General features: G+C 37.4%; 1 protein-coding gene across 5 annotated transcripts in view; it reads left to right on the top strand.

Annotated features, from left to right (window-relative positions):
• LOC145663226 (cytosolic carboxypeptidase-like protein 5) overlaps window positions 1-16,718 on the top strand; it is a 95,044-nt gene that overhangs the window by 23,946 nt on the left and 54,380 nt on the right. For 3 of the 5 annotated variants that reach the window (XM_081729592.1, XM_081729590.1, XM_081729591.1), the window contains exons 2-4: window positions 1,425-1,525; window positions 9,269-9,407; window positions 13,766-13,982. In XM_081729592.1, coding sequence (XP_081585718.1) covers window positions 1,432-1,525; window positions 9,269-9,407; window positions 13,766-13,982 — 450 coding nt within the window. In that variant the 5' untranslated portion in view covers window positions 1,425-1,431. The remainder of the gene's footprint in view (window positions 1-1,424; window positions 1,526-9,268; window positions 9,408-13,765; window positions 13,983-16,718) is intronic. The other 2 variants (XM_081729594.1, XM_081729593.1) reach the window with 1 other exon arrangement.

Below are 16,718 nucleotides of genomic sequence, written 5' to 3' on the forward strand. Positions count from 1 at the left end.
TGGAAGGGGAAAGACCCGTGAAACCAAAAAGGAAGAAGAGGGTGTGGATGAAACAGTGGTTCAAGAAACGGTCTAGATTGGTCACCAAAATTTAATAGCCGAGCTTGAGATAAGTTCGACTGTGGATTTATTTACGATTGAATTCAACTATATTTGGTGAAATATTGGAAATTGTTACACCTCTTATTCGGAAACAGGATACAAATATGAGAGATGCGATATCTCCCGAGCAGAGGTGTTTGCCACTTTGCGTTATCTTGGTGCGGACCCCAGACGCTTGGACAAATTATTATAGAAACATGTAAGGCCCGATTTTTCAGATTCCTGTTTTTATAATCTTCACTCTTTATCTTCCACAGTTCAGGTAAACTTCGATAAAGTTCAATAAATTCTAGCCAGAATTCTTGAATACTATTCATTGACGCCACAGCGCAAGAAATAAGGGTTTGTATCCTACGCCTCCTACTCGGAAATAAACCTCGTGTTGGGACAAACATGCCCATACACGGTCCACGTGATTGCGCAAACATCATGTTCGTGTGAACAATTTTCGAACGAGTTCGATGTGAAAAACGTTTGCACAAACGTTTGCGCAAACAGTTCATACATTACCATGCACGATCAAACTGTTTGCATAAACAGCCTTGTTTGCACAAACCGTGGACTGTGTGTGGGTTCTATAACAGTGCAGTGCCATTAGGAAAGAATTTTGCAACGAACGAAAACGAACAAAAGTTCCGATTCGGAAGACAATCCTGAATGGCTGAAACAGCAGCATACTTGTATCCTAGTGGAAGTATAAATAAATTACACCCATGGAGGACAGTGACAACATTGAGCCTAACATTGCATTAAGCGTTTCTGTGAGGCCATGATTCGGAGCCTTCAGCGTTGAGAACAGCGCGTATGATTCTCAAGTGATGCAGCTAACAGACGGAACCTAAGTGCCTTCAGATTCTTTCTTTGGGGATTCTTGAAGGATAAGATAATTGTAACCAGAATAGAAAGCACGGGAAGCCTGTAGGAACAAATCAGGAAGGATCTCTTCGATCACGCCCTGCAAAGTGACCTTAATTATCTTGTGCAGTATATTGCTAACCGAGACTGTCATTTGCCAGACAGACTTTCACAAATAAATGTACAATAGGCCCTATATATTTAAAACGAAGTAGTAGAGACCACGTGACGTATGTAAATGGACTAGTGTATAGAAAATTATCAAGTATTTGGAGCTGCATTGTCTATAGGGCGAAATACATTATTTTCAAAATGGGTTATCGAAAATCCCATCCTATATTATAGGTTCATCCTATATAATGCAGCTATATTTAAAAAACCGAAAATAATAGTTATTGTTTTTGAAAGAAACATTTTATAGATTTGGGAATTGCTTGTTAAGTAAAAGCTTCTCTGCTTATTTGTAGTGAAATAATGGTGACCCTGGAAGAGCAACCGCCGTCAGAAAACCCACCACAATCGGATCTTTTCTTATACGTTGATCTTCATGCACATTCTTTCGTAACAGGTAAACGCAGTGTTCTCGAAAATTTAGTTTAAATCAAACATTAGAATTCAGATTCTTCAAAGTCTATTTCTCAATAATCTGATAGATGTATTCAATATACACGTACGCTGTTGACGTAACATTTTGTAGAAAATGTGATTTGTTAATACTCATGCATTATTAAGCCCAGTGTTGAAAATTATTAATTTGTATTGCAACTTACTCGAAGAAATTTCTGGTTTTTGAACACCCTGCGATGAGTATAATGGAAAAGGTTAAAATGTTAACATTAATCCAGGGTCACTTCTTGTAAGAATAATTGCAGTATGTATCACTGGCGTCTCTTCACTTAAACTTTTATTGTTTCTAACCAAGAACAAGAGAAGAAAACTCATTTGATATATAGTTGTTATACAAGAATTATTGAATGAAATGTTTGCTTACCCTGCTTTGAAGCAAGAGAACTTCGTTTAATTGTTACCAATGTGATTCCTCTCAAGAGCAGCCATTGTGAGAAATAATTATGTTCTAAATAGTTAATGCAATCACAGAATCAATAAACTATTCAACGTTCAAATAAATTAAAATACAGTACTGCACTTCTTAAATCTGAAAAGATATATATATAGCATAAAACTTTTCTTTTAAATTTAATTTTAAAAAATGGAGTAATAAGCTCCTGGTAGGAAAGAAACACCAATGATGTTTCAACATTACTTAGATGAATCTAATAATTAAAATAGTTTGCCCTACTCACGTAATTATGGTTATATATTTCTCCTGGAGATTCAGCAAACGTTTGGGAAAGTTTGGGTAAAACAGAGTTCAATTTTATCATTAATTCAACCACTTTCTTCAATAATAAAACAAATAACATTTTCTACAAAGTGTTGAATTATGCATGCGTACTTATCATAGTTGTGTAGATAATCTATTGGTGCTCATTGTTTTGTAAGTTTTTAAAATAAACCTTGTAAAATTTCTAGAATAATATGTTAGAAAGAGTTTTGAAATTAGACGGAAACAATTCTCTTTATTACATTAATAATATAGTGACTTAATATTTGGCTCTAATTTAACACTTGATACAGAATGTTATTTGTGTTATTATTACCAATGAAGGATACTTGAACCTCCCATGTTAACAGTTGATCACTGCCTGATGCAACTGTACTCAATCATAGGAAGGTATTCAGAAGTGGTAGAGGAGAGGGTGCAAATGTGGAAACCCAGTTTGTATTTAATTTGTAAAAAAGCAGTGAATCCTTAATTTAACCTGGAAAATTCCCTCAAAATGTCTTATAATATTAGAAATATGAAACCAAAATTCGGAAGTGCATAAACCATGTATGTAAAAAATAAAAAAAATGACACATGTACTAGCATATTTCGATTTTTAAAAAACTCAGGGTAATATGGAAACACCCTAAAATTACAGTAAATCAATGTGTAAACACGTAAAGTTGTTGGATCATAGTATGTTTTTAATCTGTAGACGAAACAAAGACAACAAAAGTTTTCAAATAATTATGGAGTTAAAAAGCTCAAAGTTACAAAGTAAACAAATTTGATTCAAGGTTTTGTTGTCAACAGACAAAGATGTTATGTAGGTAAGTCTTATTTTCAGAAATCACAAATACAAATGTCTGTTTCCACACCGGCACACTCAGAGTGACCCCATTTCTAACATAATTGACAATTAATGCATAGTTCCCCACGCATATCTTTCGAAAATGGATTCCCATAAAATATGCACAGGGCGCCTTTTTCGGTGGGCTCTTCTACTTCAACTGGAAGATAGACTACAGGTTTCTGTTTTTTTTTTTTTTTTTTTTTTAAATTGGAGGAAAACTTTGGATATTTTTCTAGTTTTCTTACCGCCTGCAGGCGGCTTTTGTTTAGGTCTAGCCGTACTCTTAGATAAGGATTCTTCGAGCTGTTTTTTGACGGAGATGTGAAAACAGCGCAAGAATTCGGTATACGACCTCTATTCGAAGTCTTTCTCTCCAAAGGGGGTATTTTCATGATTTCATATGGTGACACACAAACTTTTGAAGAGGTGCTCGGAACCTTGGGTTCCTCTGAAGAGGTACTCGGTACGTTGGGATCCTCTGAAGAGGTACTCGGCACGCTGGAACGCTATAATAAAAATCGTGGAAACAATTATTTCCTTTTTCCGCCTCTTTGTCAGTTTCCACTTTGCTTTACTCCTAAGCCTTACCCCTCTGCCCTGCCCCTCACTTAGACCATGAATAAAAAGTATGTAACATATACGTGTGTGATTTAAATGTGTGTTATCTTCAATAAATTATTTACTCATAATAAAACAATGCAATGGACTTTAGGGTGAGGGAAATGTGGAAACGTTTCCACATTTCCATCATCCATGTGTTCGCAAGTTACCCGCACTGTAGTCAAACTGGATTGTAGGAGTTAAGTTAAAAACACGTTTGCTTGTGATTGATTGAATGCCACCAATATCTTCCCAATAACTCCCTTTCATAATATTCTGATATGTATTACACTACATCTATGATACTTTAGACTTAATAATACTACACACTTACCACCAAAAACTACAAAAATGTGTAAACAATAATCGACGCACCACCATTAACTATACTGGCCGACTGCTTCATAGCGTTGTGCCTTCACGAATGGGGGCGAGGATGATTGTTTACGGCAATTGCCGCTCTCTGCAGTCCACATATCTTACGTTTCCACATTACCCTCACGTTTCCAGATTTGCACCCTTTCTACGTTTAATTTAAAACTGGTCCCGTGATACAGACATGCAAGAGAAAAGAATATATTGTCCTTTCCTCCTGCGCACTTCCTCAGTCCGTCAGCTACAAGTATACACACCAGCCTGACAAATTAATTACAAACATTTTAAAGAAAACTTAGAAAATTGTTGGATGTACAGCCGGGTCAGCAATTATTGAACACACTATATAAAAATATGCACAGAGCGCTGGAAAGGTTTGTTAAATTTCATTGAACTTGACAAAAGAGAAAATCAAAATGTAAAAGACTGCGAGCGAAGTGAGCACGAACTTTTATTGTTGCTAAATTCGGAAATGAAGATCAGGAAAACATTGGACTGAATTTACATAATTTGCATCTATTTTAATTAAAATCTCGAGCCGTGCCCTAAAATACCGAAATGCCCTGCGCCCGTAGGAAATGCCTACCCTATCTACCTTATTGCTATCGCATTGCATAGGGTCCCGTCATGCATCATCCACCGACAGTTTGCCTGTTTCCAACGAGGACATGATCCATCTCAAATATCTCGATGTGTTTCGTAGAGTTGATGTGGCTATGGAAAATATAATGGTTTTACTACGTCCTCATTCCAAATTCCTCATACACCATGGCGCATGCGCCAACATATTACATCGCAGGGTGGTGGAATTATCGTAAATAGTGGTCTGCCAATTGCTTCTTTACACACTATCGAGCACTGTACGATAATTTGTAAAATCGGGTTTCATCTAAAAGTGTTCTGGCTCAATTTGCCCCTGTTATGTCGTTACACTTCAAACGGTCAGCGTTACATGTATAGTGTTGATTATGGTCAACCGAATCTTGGCTGTATTTCCATCAATTTTCCATTGTACTATAAGACTCTTAGCATATGTAAATGGAATTCATAGTGCGGCTAGTCTTCCACTCTTCTAATCCCCAGTTGTAAGATCTCTGGCAAAAACTGTCAGCTCCTTACAACCACTTCTGTGGGCCACATTGTTACTTGTTGCACTGCATGCCCGCACCACCCTGTGCGTTATACTCATTGTTTGATGTTTTCAGGAAATTGTGTTGCCTTACGGCAGTGTTGGGTAAGTTACTTGTAAAAATGTAACGCGTTACAAGTTACTTTACTTTCTCATAAAATGTAACGCGTTAGTAACGCGTTACTTGTCCCAAAAATGTAACTGTTACTTTACTTCGAAAGTAACGCGTTACTAACGCGTTACTTTTAGGTCCGAAACTTTGAATATGTGAAAAAATGTTATTACTTCAATTTTCCTACTACTATTACTACCGCTATTTTATTATTATTATTATTATTATTATTATTATTATTATTATTATTATTATTATTATTATTATTGCACGTTCTGAATTGTTTTATGCAAATTTTTACTTGACAGCTATATGAATATTTTCATATAATGTAACATTGACTAAAATGCCATACTGCGTTACTCATAGGGATGGGCTACGGTGATCAGACGTACTGATTTTCGCAGTACAGTACTGTTTTTCAAAGAGCTGTCCTGCGTGTTGCGAAGACGCCTAGAAAATCGAGAAATATTATTCTTTTAAATGTTCTGCGAAATGTCCAGAGTTAATTTATTTGCAATATCTTAATGTTTCATTCTTTATTCACAACATTTTGAATCAAATGCATTGTTTTCCTCAATGATGAACCGCTGTGTTTTTTACACTTCTCAAAAGACTAGGAATAGAGAACAATCAACAAACCTTTTTTTTTACAATACATTGCTTTTACTGAGAAGGGCTTGTTGAGATATCGGTAAGGTAGGAAAAGTTTATTTTTCAACTTATGTTAGTGATGATCAAGTTAAGTACCTGTAGAAGTTCCCTTGTGCCGGTCTAAATTTTCTCTCATTTCTTAAAATAATACCACGCTTCGATTTTTTTAAAAGCCAACACGAAGTTTCACTGTATGTTCATAAAAATAAACCATTTTGTCATTCGTCAAAGCATTTGGAGTTGTGTTGAATTCCTGGAATACTTTAGTTCAGTGCTTCTTTTTTAATAAAATGTTAATTAATTTAAGGTTAACATTAATTGAAATAAGGATATGCGTATTGCCGACGCAGTAAACTACCATATACTATTATACTTGTGTTCTACTTTTCGTTTGTTAGAATCTGGTCACTCTAGGATGGGCGAGTTTTCTTTGAAACTCGATTCGAGTAGAAAGACACTTTTGAGCTCGACTCGAGAACTCGGCTCGAAACATTTCCTTCAACTCGACTCGAATTCGGGTCGAGTTTCAAGTGGAATCGAGCCAAATCTGGTGTGTAGTTTCGAGTACTCTCTTCAAGTATCTTGCATAGACAATATAGGTTATCAATGATACTACTGCTACTACTATTATTACTACAACTTTTATTATTATTATTATTATTATTATTATTATTAATTATAACAACACTGTGTTTAAACATGAAAGGTAGGCGGTTTGTATTTGAATACTAAAAAGCTATTTGATTGCCAACCTCAGTAGTCGTGAAGTCTAGGAGTCAAGGACATTGTTCACGAGCTTCTGAATTTGGGTTGAGGGGTCTAGATTGAGTATTCGGGCTCGAACCAAACATTGTTAAAAGTTATAGGACACTGGCCAAATATCTTCTAAACTGCTCGGCCCAGATTTAGAATTGTTAACGACTTGAGCAGCTCGGCTCACAGCTCATTCACTATCGACCCGAACCGAGAAGTGAGCCGAGTCAACAGCTCACCCAACCGAGTCGGCTAGAGCCTTCGGTCCAGATGAATCGAACCAGCAAATGGCTCATCCCAACCAAGCCAGCTCGAGCCGATGTTTCACCCGAAGCAAGCCGGCTCGAGCCATCGGCTCAGTTGAGCCGAGCCGAGCTGAGCTTGTTATAAAATAATTTCTTGTGGTCTCGATATTGAGACGAGAAGAAATACAAGCAGTGTCCCCCCTCGTGAGCAACACTAAAAGTATTCCATATTACTGCTTAGCTTATATTTCTCATGGCTTTCGCTTTCCAGTGTAATCAGGCCATGATTTCAAAACGAGTTAAAACGAGCGAACCATTTATCAAACTCAACTCGACTCGAAACTAGACGCCAAAAACAGTGAGTCGGCTCGGAACTAGACTCGACAATATTACCTTCGACTCAACTCAAAACTCGACTTGAATCTGAGTCGAGTTTTAGCTCGACTCTTGCCCATCAATATGCGTTAGAAAAAATGATTGCTTATTATTCTTTTGCTAAACTAATTATATAATAATAACAATGTTGTTATGTAATATTGAAAATACAGAATATTGAGAAACATTACACTACAAATAATAAAATGAGAACACATTAACTGAAGGTGAATCAAAACTTGCCAGTAATTCTAAAATCGATAATGCTTTTTAAAGCTAGTTGTTCCAAACTCTATAATCCACAGGACTCTAGGATCCGCAAACTGATCTGAAAGAACTCCAATATTACAAACCATTAACAAACTATTTTCTAGTAATAAAGTAAGCCTGCTCATCAGAACACAGTTTATTCATATTAACCCCTTACTGTATATCGTTAAATTATGGCACCCTAGTTGTTAACAAAATTTCCCGCCGGGGCACCACTTTACTTTTAAATTCTGTCCACCATCATCTTGAGCTTTTAAGAAGTATCTTTCAAATGTTCGAACGGTAAAATATTTTCGTTCTCCATCTTTATAAAAACAACACCAATCAAAGTAAAATAGACTAACCGTACTATTGCACTTGTAGTTCACTCACTGAATGGACTTTGAGCTGTCAAAATCTATGACAAAACTTTCCAGGTGCTTGCAATCAGTACACGTGATTTCCATGAGGCTGTCCTCATCTTCCAAAAACAGCAAGTGGTACTATGATCTTATCTGATTCTTTGAGTGCCAGTGACTGACTGTCGGTCAGTGACATCGTTCATGCTCCATTGCTACATTCCGAGAAATTCACTTACAGGAAAGAAACGTTTGTTTCCAAAAAAATAACATACATATATTGTAGTTACTCATCCGAAATGTAACGCGAAAAAAGTAACGCAAACTAGGTACGTTACTTAAAAATTTGTAACGCGTTACCGTTACAGTTACTTTGGAAAAATGTAACGCGTTACTAGGAAACGTTACTTAAAAAGTAACGCGTTACAAGTAACGCGTTACTTGCGTTACGTTACTTCCCAACACTGCCTTACGGGTGTCTATTTACTTACGTCGAGGTGATGCAGATCATGTTTCTGTGAAATTTTCTCAAACTTTCATTAGAAAATACCATAGAAAAGCTTTTCTCAAAGTATGGTGCACAAAACATAACTGCTTCTCGAGATCATCGGTTGTGATCCTCTTAGAACGAAAATTGGTGTAAAACATAAAAACAAATAATCAAGTAAATTGCGTATGACATTGTATAGTCGACAACCTGAACTAAAATTTGGAAATTATACATATTTGTGTCTAGTTTAACTTGTAGCCTTCAATAATTGTGAAAAGTAATAATTTTTGTATTAATACCAATATAGAATTAAAATAATTTTAATTAATTCCTTTTTACAGGTATTGACACACGCTCAAAACGTTATAATTAAATATATATAAAAATTTGTTTTCAACGGAGACAAGAGTACAGTGATCTGTAGAATATTTTGACTAATACAAATGGTTATATAGAGCTCCGTCGTGGCTATATTGTTAGCGTAAGCACCTTTGAGGGGGAAGAGTAGGGTTCGATTCTTACTGGAGCCCATGTGATTCGGATCCAATGTCCACATCTCATATAGCCTCGCTACTGCAAGGGATGTCAAACTGTAATGAAATCAAATCTAACAAAACCAGAAGTGCTCACCATTTAGAAAAATTTGAGAAAGGCTGTCAGAGTGAAAATGGATATGATTATGTAGATAGCGACATGAAAAATAAATTTGTATTAAGAATCGTAATGTTCACATATTAATTGAGGTTATAATGTTTTGAGAGAGGCAATGCTAATGGTGTTTCTGTTGCAGGTATTTTTATGTATGGGAACTACTTTGATGATCTCGATCAACATGTAGAGACTATGCTGCTTCCAAAGTTAATGTCTTTGAACAACGAGCATTTCCATTTCGGGAACTGCGTTTTCACAGAAAGAAATATGTATAAAGTGTAAGTAATTATTTTCTACTTTCAGTCATTTAATGGGCTTCCATAGAAGAAGGTTCCCATTTGCATTTTTCATATTCGATACGAAGGAGGATCAGAAACTAAGGTTACTAGGGCAATACTTCTGCGTTTCGTCTGTTATAGAAGAATGAGGAGTGTGCGGTAATTTTAATGGAGTTGGCAACTGTGCAGAGTTTCAGCCAACCGCCACCTACGGCGCTAGATGTAGGTAAACACAAATGGCGACTCGTTTGGAAAACTGGTCTCGCGAAGAAATCTGCTCAGCTATTCGATTTCTGTGGGCGAAACGTGTAACCGCGACTGAAATTCACCGGCAACTGGTTGAGGTTTACGCAGAGAGAGTAATATGTCCCAGAACGGTATCGAAAGTTTGCGGCTGGTAGAGAAAACGTCACCGACGAGTACCTTAGAAGACCACCAGGCTGTTGAAGTAGTTTCGCTGGGACAACATCGATCATCTTCCCTATAGCCAGAATTTCGTTCCAAGCGACTTTTACCTGTTCCCGCACTTAAAGGAGCACTTGTGAGGCTGTTGCTTCACTTCAGACGAGGAGGTGAAACACTTCCTGATAACGTGGCTGAACACGCAAGGACAGGATTTTTTCTTCAAGAGAGGTATATTCAAACTCATCCCACGATGCGACAAGTGCCTCAACCGACATGGAAACTATGTCAAAAATAACCTAATGTATGTATTACATGTTGGCTGTATTAATTGTATGAAATAATATTTACATGTTTCAGTGCAGGCTTGGTAACCTTACTTTCTGATCATCCCTCCTACAATTGAAGCATTTAACCGAATAACGATGTATGAAACCAGTCGCGTATTTAAGGGGGGCTTCCGGGCTAAACTTCCTCGGAATTGTACTTACTATATTAAAGTAAATTGAATATGTTGCAGAATTTTCACATTTCCAGGAACAAAGTTAGCAAAGCCCCCCGAAACGAAATCATAAATACGCCACTGTATGAAACGTTTAGAATGTGCTGAGGCAAGTGGTAAACGGAACATAATTGAAAGTTCGTTTCTGCGTTGCCGATGTGGGGGCATAACTACAGTGGCAAACTGGTCTCTCAGTAGGATAATGCGGTAGTCCAAGAACATACTACAGGTTTAAACCTTTTTTCTCGTATTCAGTAAAATATATCATATTGCGTTATTCGGGGAAATACTTTAATTCCTCTCAGCTGGAACTCTTACGATACGAAATTTGAATCTCTCTCATGGACATTTTAGAAAACCACCTGCAATCCTATCTCTTCCATTCTAGGCCTACAAAAGCTAAAAACACGCTTTTAATTATTTTAACTGAACTTTAAATACGAAATTTCGTATCTCTAAACTCAAGATTGAAAGAAGTGAATTTTAATATAATAATAACAACCTCCATTCTTTTTCTTCCTCACCCTTTTCTTCCCTCGTAGGTCAAATATCAGAAAACCCTGAATCACGTGTTCCATTATTCTAAATGAAATACGAAATTTAATGTTTTTTCCCTTCAAGAATTCCCAGACATGGACATCCCTTTATAACAATTACGTTCCTCCCTTTCCCCTTCTTCCTCGTAGAATTTTCAAATATCCTTCCTTAATGTTACCTCACGTCACAAATTTCAGATTTCTAGTTTAAACAGTTTGATTTAGGTCTTGATGAGTCAGGGATTCTTCTTTTTATAAAGAGATTAAGTCAGATGATATACAGATACCTCATGGTAACGACCAAAGGAAGAAAGCACTACATATGCTATGGTACAACCTTTGCATACCAGAAAAGAAAACTATAGTAATAAAGGACATTGATATGAGAATAGATAACGCATTGTATCTCAGACTCAAAGTAAGATTTACGTAGATTCGATTAAAAGTATTGACATGGCAACTCTGTTGTTATGTAAAGGAGTGTATTTCCGTAGCTGATAAGGGAATCGGAGAGGATGAAGTGCGGCAAATCATAACGACTTTGTGTTGTTCAGTCAAAAGCACCAGTGGAGGGTGGAAGCGCTGAAAGAGGAACGTACTTGGATCCAGGGGTAAAAGTGAATCTGAAAAGGTAGGGGGACGCATGACATCTCGCCGTCTCCCCGTGTCTATCTTTGCCCATTGTAAAATTTTTTGAAAGTGGGGGGACACCACAGATATTTTCTGGAAGTGAGCAGACGACGTCCCCTCACGTTCCCCCTTACTTTTACCCCTGCTTGGATCAAGATTAAAGAGGTACTTGAACGCGTGCACAACAATATTCTCTGGAATTTCATGACGACTTTTTGGTTAAAATAATAAAAGCACTTCGTGGGAATCACCACTACACAAGAGAAGTCCATGTGTGTCATATGGCGGAACATTGACAAAGATTGATGGACTGACAATGTATAACGCCTTCCACAAGTGAGCAGAAGGTGATAAGGATGGAAGACGATTACGTTGAAGGAATGTAACAGGTATTCTTCTGTGCGTAAGACCAGCTACGAGTTATGTTGTCCTTATGTTATAGGACATTCTATTGGTTGCAAGAGTATCCTATAATTATTATATCCATTGAAATAGCAGTATCAAAGTGAGATTTATCTATGTATTCTGAAAGTATTTGCTTTTAATCTAACATTCAGTGCGGAAACAAACGGTCAATTTATTACTATTTTATGAATGTACTCGATATAAAGATGAAATCAGATTTTTAAAAGAATTCCCAGTAGCGAAATAGTGCGTTCCTAGATTCTCCGTTAGTAGATGATATAATCAATACAGATGAGGGCTTTTCATTTTATTCTTAGATTAGTCTTCAGTAAAGTATCAACAGTAGGCTTGGAATCCTCATTGCAGGTACAAGTAGCGGTATCTTGTAATGACTTCACAGTGTTATATAGCCGATCTAGGTGCATGGATTGTGGAGAAAGACATGATTGCGTGATCCGATCGGATTGTCAAAGGTTAATCGAAAGAATCTGTAAATCTGTTTTTGTATGCTGCAAATAGCATTTGGTAATGTATCAAAGAGTTACACAACAACTTTTCAGTGGTTTCCACGTTTCCAAGCTGGAACAATGTTCATGTAGTATGATGATATACAAGTAATTGATAATAAATCCGTTTCCAACCGTTCTAGCTCCTCAAATGGCAATCAGTAGTTTAGGACTTTGTACTAAATTCAACAGTTTCTAAAAATGAATTCAAAAGACCTTCTTAAAGAGATCGGCACAGCAGCAACAAATCGATTCTGAAGCATTGAATACAGATAAAAAATATATATGACATTGCTGTGATGCTTTTATTAGGGATTAACACAAAAATTTGAGGCAAATATGGTTCCACTCGGTATGTATCTTTTTGATTATGTACTAATCAGGGCTCACACTGACGAAAACTATTGAATCGTGTCAACACAGACTAGGCCCATGCTTATTGGAAGCTTGCCATCTTTGTTTACTGCTGTACAAATTCGGATTCTTTATCTGCATAGGCGTCCGAAGGCATAGGCTGGGCCCCACTGGATCACGAAAATGTATATGTAATATAGCAAACCACGTATGTTAAATACCAGAAATACCAGATGTAATATAGCAACCATGGAGATGACCCCCTAGAAAATTTTCTTCGGGCGCCCCTGTTTATCTGATAACTATAGCATAAATTATCGATTTAGGAAGAGTTATTACAATAGGTCAGTCTGTGATAATAGTGTCAATGATCTTAATTGAAAGGAAACTGATTCCCAGGGCAGTGAAAGAGGTAAGAATAATGACTATGGTAATAATGGAAAAAGAGATTTTAATAGTGAAATAAACCCAAGGCTAGAAAAAATATGTGGCCCCTGCTGACTTCGACTAATATTTCTATGAAAGTACAATAGGAACGTTAAGGGACTATGTTTCATATGTTTGGTATTTTATCCTCTGATGATGATTGGATCTTGTATGATTCTTTTGTGGACGGCCAGCTGAAATCTTGATCAGAGTGGAGGCCCGGGGCTACATCCTCCATAAGCCCTTTCTTAATCCAACCCTGAATAAACCATATGTAGTACACATAGAAATATTTGTAAAAATGTCTTATTCCAAGTCAATGGCATCTACCAATTTTGAAATCATTGGCATGAATTAACCTTTCATCCGTGGGAAACTTGGCCCAGTTCAAGACACCCCTCTAAGTTTGGATGACTCGACGAGCTGTACGTCTGGGAGTGCTAATATATTCCATTTCCGAATTAGTTTAAGCTTTCAATTCTGCCTTACAAAATTTTCGATGGTATAGCATGGTCATTAGAGGAAATTCGTATTTCTTTGATAATTTAGCCAACAAGATGATGGTAATTAATTTCCTTCGTTTTTTGTTCTTTATAGCTCGAAGCAAAATCGTTTTGAGTATTACCTAAAAGGCTGTGGAAGGGTAGCGGCAATGGAAGCGACAGGTCTCTTACGGAGTTATACGTTAGAGTGCAATTTCAACCGAGGAAGGATGGTGAACCTTCTGCCGCCAAAGTGTACTGATGAATATAAGCATACTGGTGACAAACATATTCTGCCTACCACCAGCTATTCTCCACCAATTTTTCGGCAGGTATTCTCTTAGTACCTATAGAAACTTTTAACAGTTCACAATACATACTAGGGGACATCAAAAAGTAAAGGGACGTGCAATTTCTCGCACTAAGGTTTGTAACACTGCTATAGTATCTAGCAGTGAATTATTGTCGTCTGCAACACTTCTATGCAACGTGTCACTCTTTATTCCCTCGTTAGCCGTTGGAGTGTAGCAGATCGTTAAACTGGCAACTCCATTGTCGATCTGCACCAAAGAGGAAATGAGAGCAGTGATTCGTTTCTAATTTGCGGAAGATGTTCAACCTGCGGAAATTATTCGTATAGTAACAGCTGTTAATCGCGAAGCAAGATCTACGAATGGATAGAGCCACTGATTTATCCAGAATTTTAAACTTAGGGGAGTGTTCAAAAACTCTGCGGGGTGCAATTTTGCATTAAGGTCGTATACTATTATCGTCTTTTTAATTAGCATTTCTTTTTCTTCCTTATTACAAACTTGCAATATTCGTTGATGCAACGAACGATTGAATTGAATTTCCTTCCTCAGCCAGAGCAGCATCGACTTTCTCATGCTTGGTGTGACGTTGACATGAAGTCGTTGGCAATTGATTGATCAAACGTTGTTGTGACGATCACAGCTGTGTAAAGGTTGATTTCCATTCAATCTTGCGTTGCGTGCTTTGCTTCAAAATTTATTTTCTTGAAAGTAAGTTGTTTTATTCTATTGGCACTTAAAAACAAGAATTCCAAATCTTTTAAAAACCAAAATAGCAAGATGTTTAATGGTGTATTCTTGTTCTGCCTAAAGGCCCTCCAACACTTTATAGAAAATATTTTAAATGATCTTATGTTTAGGCAGAACGGGAATTCCCGTTCTGCCTAATCTTTCGAGACGAGGAATTCTGTCCAGGGAGGGATTTCTTCAAGAGAATTTTTCTTTAGTATTTGAAGTAGATTCTGTAAGAAGAAGTAAGTTTTATCATAAATTTTAGATGTTATTCTGCTTGTTCTTCTCGGAAAAATGAATAGATACAGTTCTGTTATCAACAGTGTTATTCACATCTATTTCAGTAAAAATGCATGTGATTATAAAAAGCTACCTGCAGAGAAATGGAAAATTGATTTACTCAGTTGCAAGAAAGCCGTTTGACATTGTAGCTGAAACGAAGATAAAACAACCGTACTTCGGTCTAGTATCATTTCACAACAATATTTTATTCAGTTTTCTAGTAGTTCACCTCCAACATGTTAAGGCCTGCAGTCAGGAGCGGCTTTAGGATTTTAATTTTGGGTAGGCCCACTGGCGCAAATCCCGGGGGGACGAGGGGGACATGTCCCCCCAATGTTGGACGTGGGGGGGACAGTCCCCCCAATAATCTGACTTAAAAAGTGCTTTTTGGGATAAGCTTGATGATTTGTGTCCTACTGCCACAAAGGAATGTGAGATGAAATTGAATTCTCTTGGCTTTTCCATTTTTAAAAAAGAATCGTAATCTGTAGTATTTCAAACTGAACTTCGTGCTGTAGTGCGTTTAGTAATCTCATCAATATGTATTAATTCCACTTCCACTACTTGGGCATAAATTGCAATAAATGCCAGACATTAGCGTGCGCAGGACATTGGGAATGTGGGTGCCAGATCTAAAGTACCACCATATGAAATGTCATCCTCCCCCTGTTTCCCCTAAGAAAAGATAGCATCATTGCATCCGACGTTGCGTCGGCGACGCACGGCACACATGCAGACGGGAAATAATTAACACGTAATCTCTTCTCAGTTTGTAATAATTCTACATAAAAAAAAAGTTTGTCTAATGGCGGTGCCAAGGCACCCACGTTGCGCACGCCTGTGATACCAGAAGAGGATATACCTCTCTCCTCATGCTGAAAAGTTCTCTCAGCTGTAGGTACGGGCACAAATTCCGGGGAAATGGGGAGACATGTCCCCCCCCCAACATTGGAACTGGAGGCTCTCCCAATAATCCGATTTGAAAAGTGCTTTTTGCAGAAAAATTTGATGATTTGTGTCCGATTGTCACAAAGGAAAGTGAGATGAAATTTGTTTCTCTTGGCTTTTTCATTTTTAATAAAAATGAAGGCGTGCATAACGTAACATGATATGAAATCTTCTCTCCTTTTCTCCCCTAGTCCCTAGCACACGAAGAATATACAGACTATCCAATGTCAGTAGAAACCATCTTTTCAGTAAATGGGAATTTAATCTATTTGTAGTATCAGCCTAGGCATCTACTCATGCTTCGTAAGCTAACTTCATAGCCTATGGAACCCGGAGGTTCAATGCCGCATTCACAAAAGCTCTCACTGACTTCTATCCTTAGTCAACTGCATCCAGTTTCTACTTTGTATTCCTATTTTTGGGAGATCCATCTTAATATTGTCTTGCCATCTGCGGCTAGGTCTTCCTAAGGGTCGTTTTCCGATTGGTCTTACCGCTAACACTTTGAAAGCGATTCTACTTTCTTCCATCCTGGCTACATGACCTGCCCACCTAAGCCTCCTAGACTTGATGACCCTAACAATGTTTGGTAAACAGTATAAATTATGTAATTCCTCGTTATGAAGTTTCCGCCATTCCCCATTCCCGTTCCTCTTGGGTCCGAATATTCGTCTCACGATCTTGTTCTCAAATACTTTCAGTCTGTGTTCTTCCTTTAGAGTAAGTGACCATGTTTCGCAACCATACAGAACAACAGGTATGATTATCGTTTTATATATTTTAGGCTTCAAATTC

This window comes from Thermobia domestica, chromosome 10 (assembly GCF_964235325.1).
Source record: "Thermobia domestica chromosome 10, izTheDome1.hap1.1, whole genome shotgun sequence".
Classification (NCBI taxonomy): Eukaryota; Metazoa; Arthropoda; class Insecta; order Zygentoma; family Lepismatidae; genus Thermobia; species Thermobia domestica.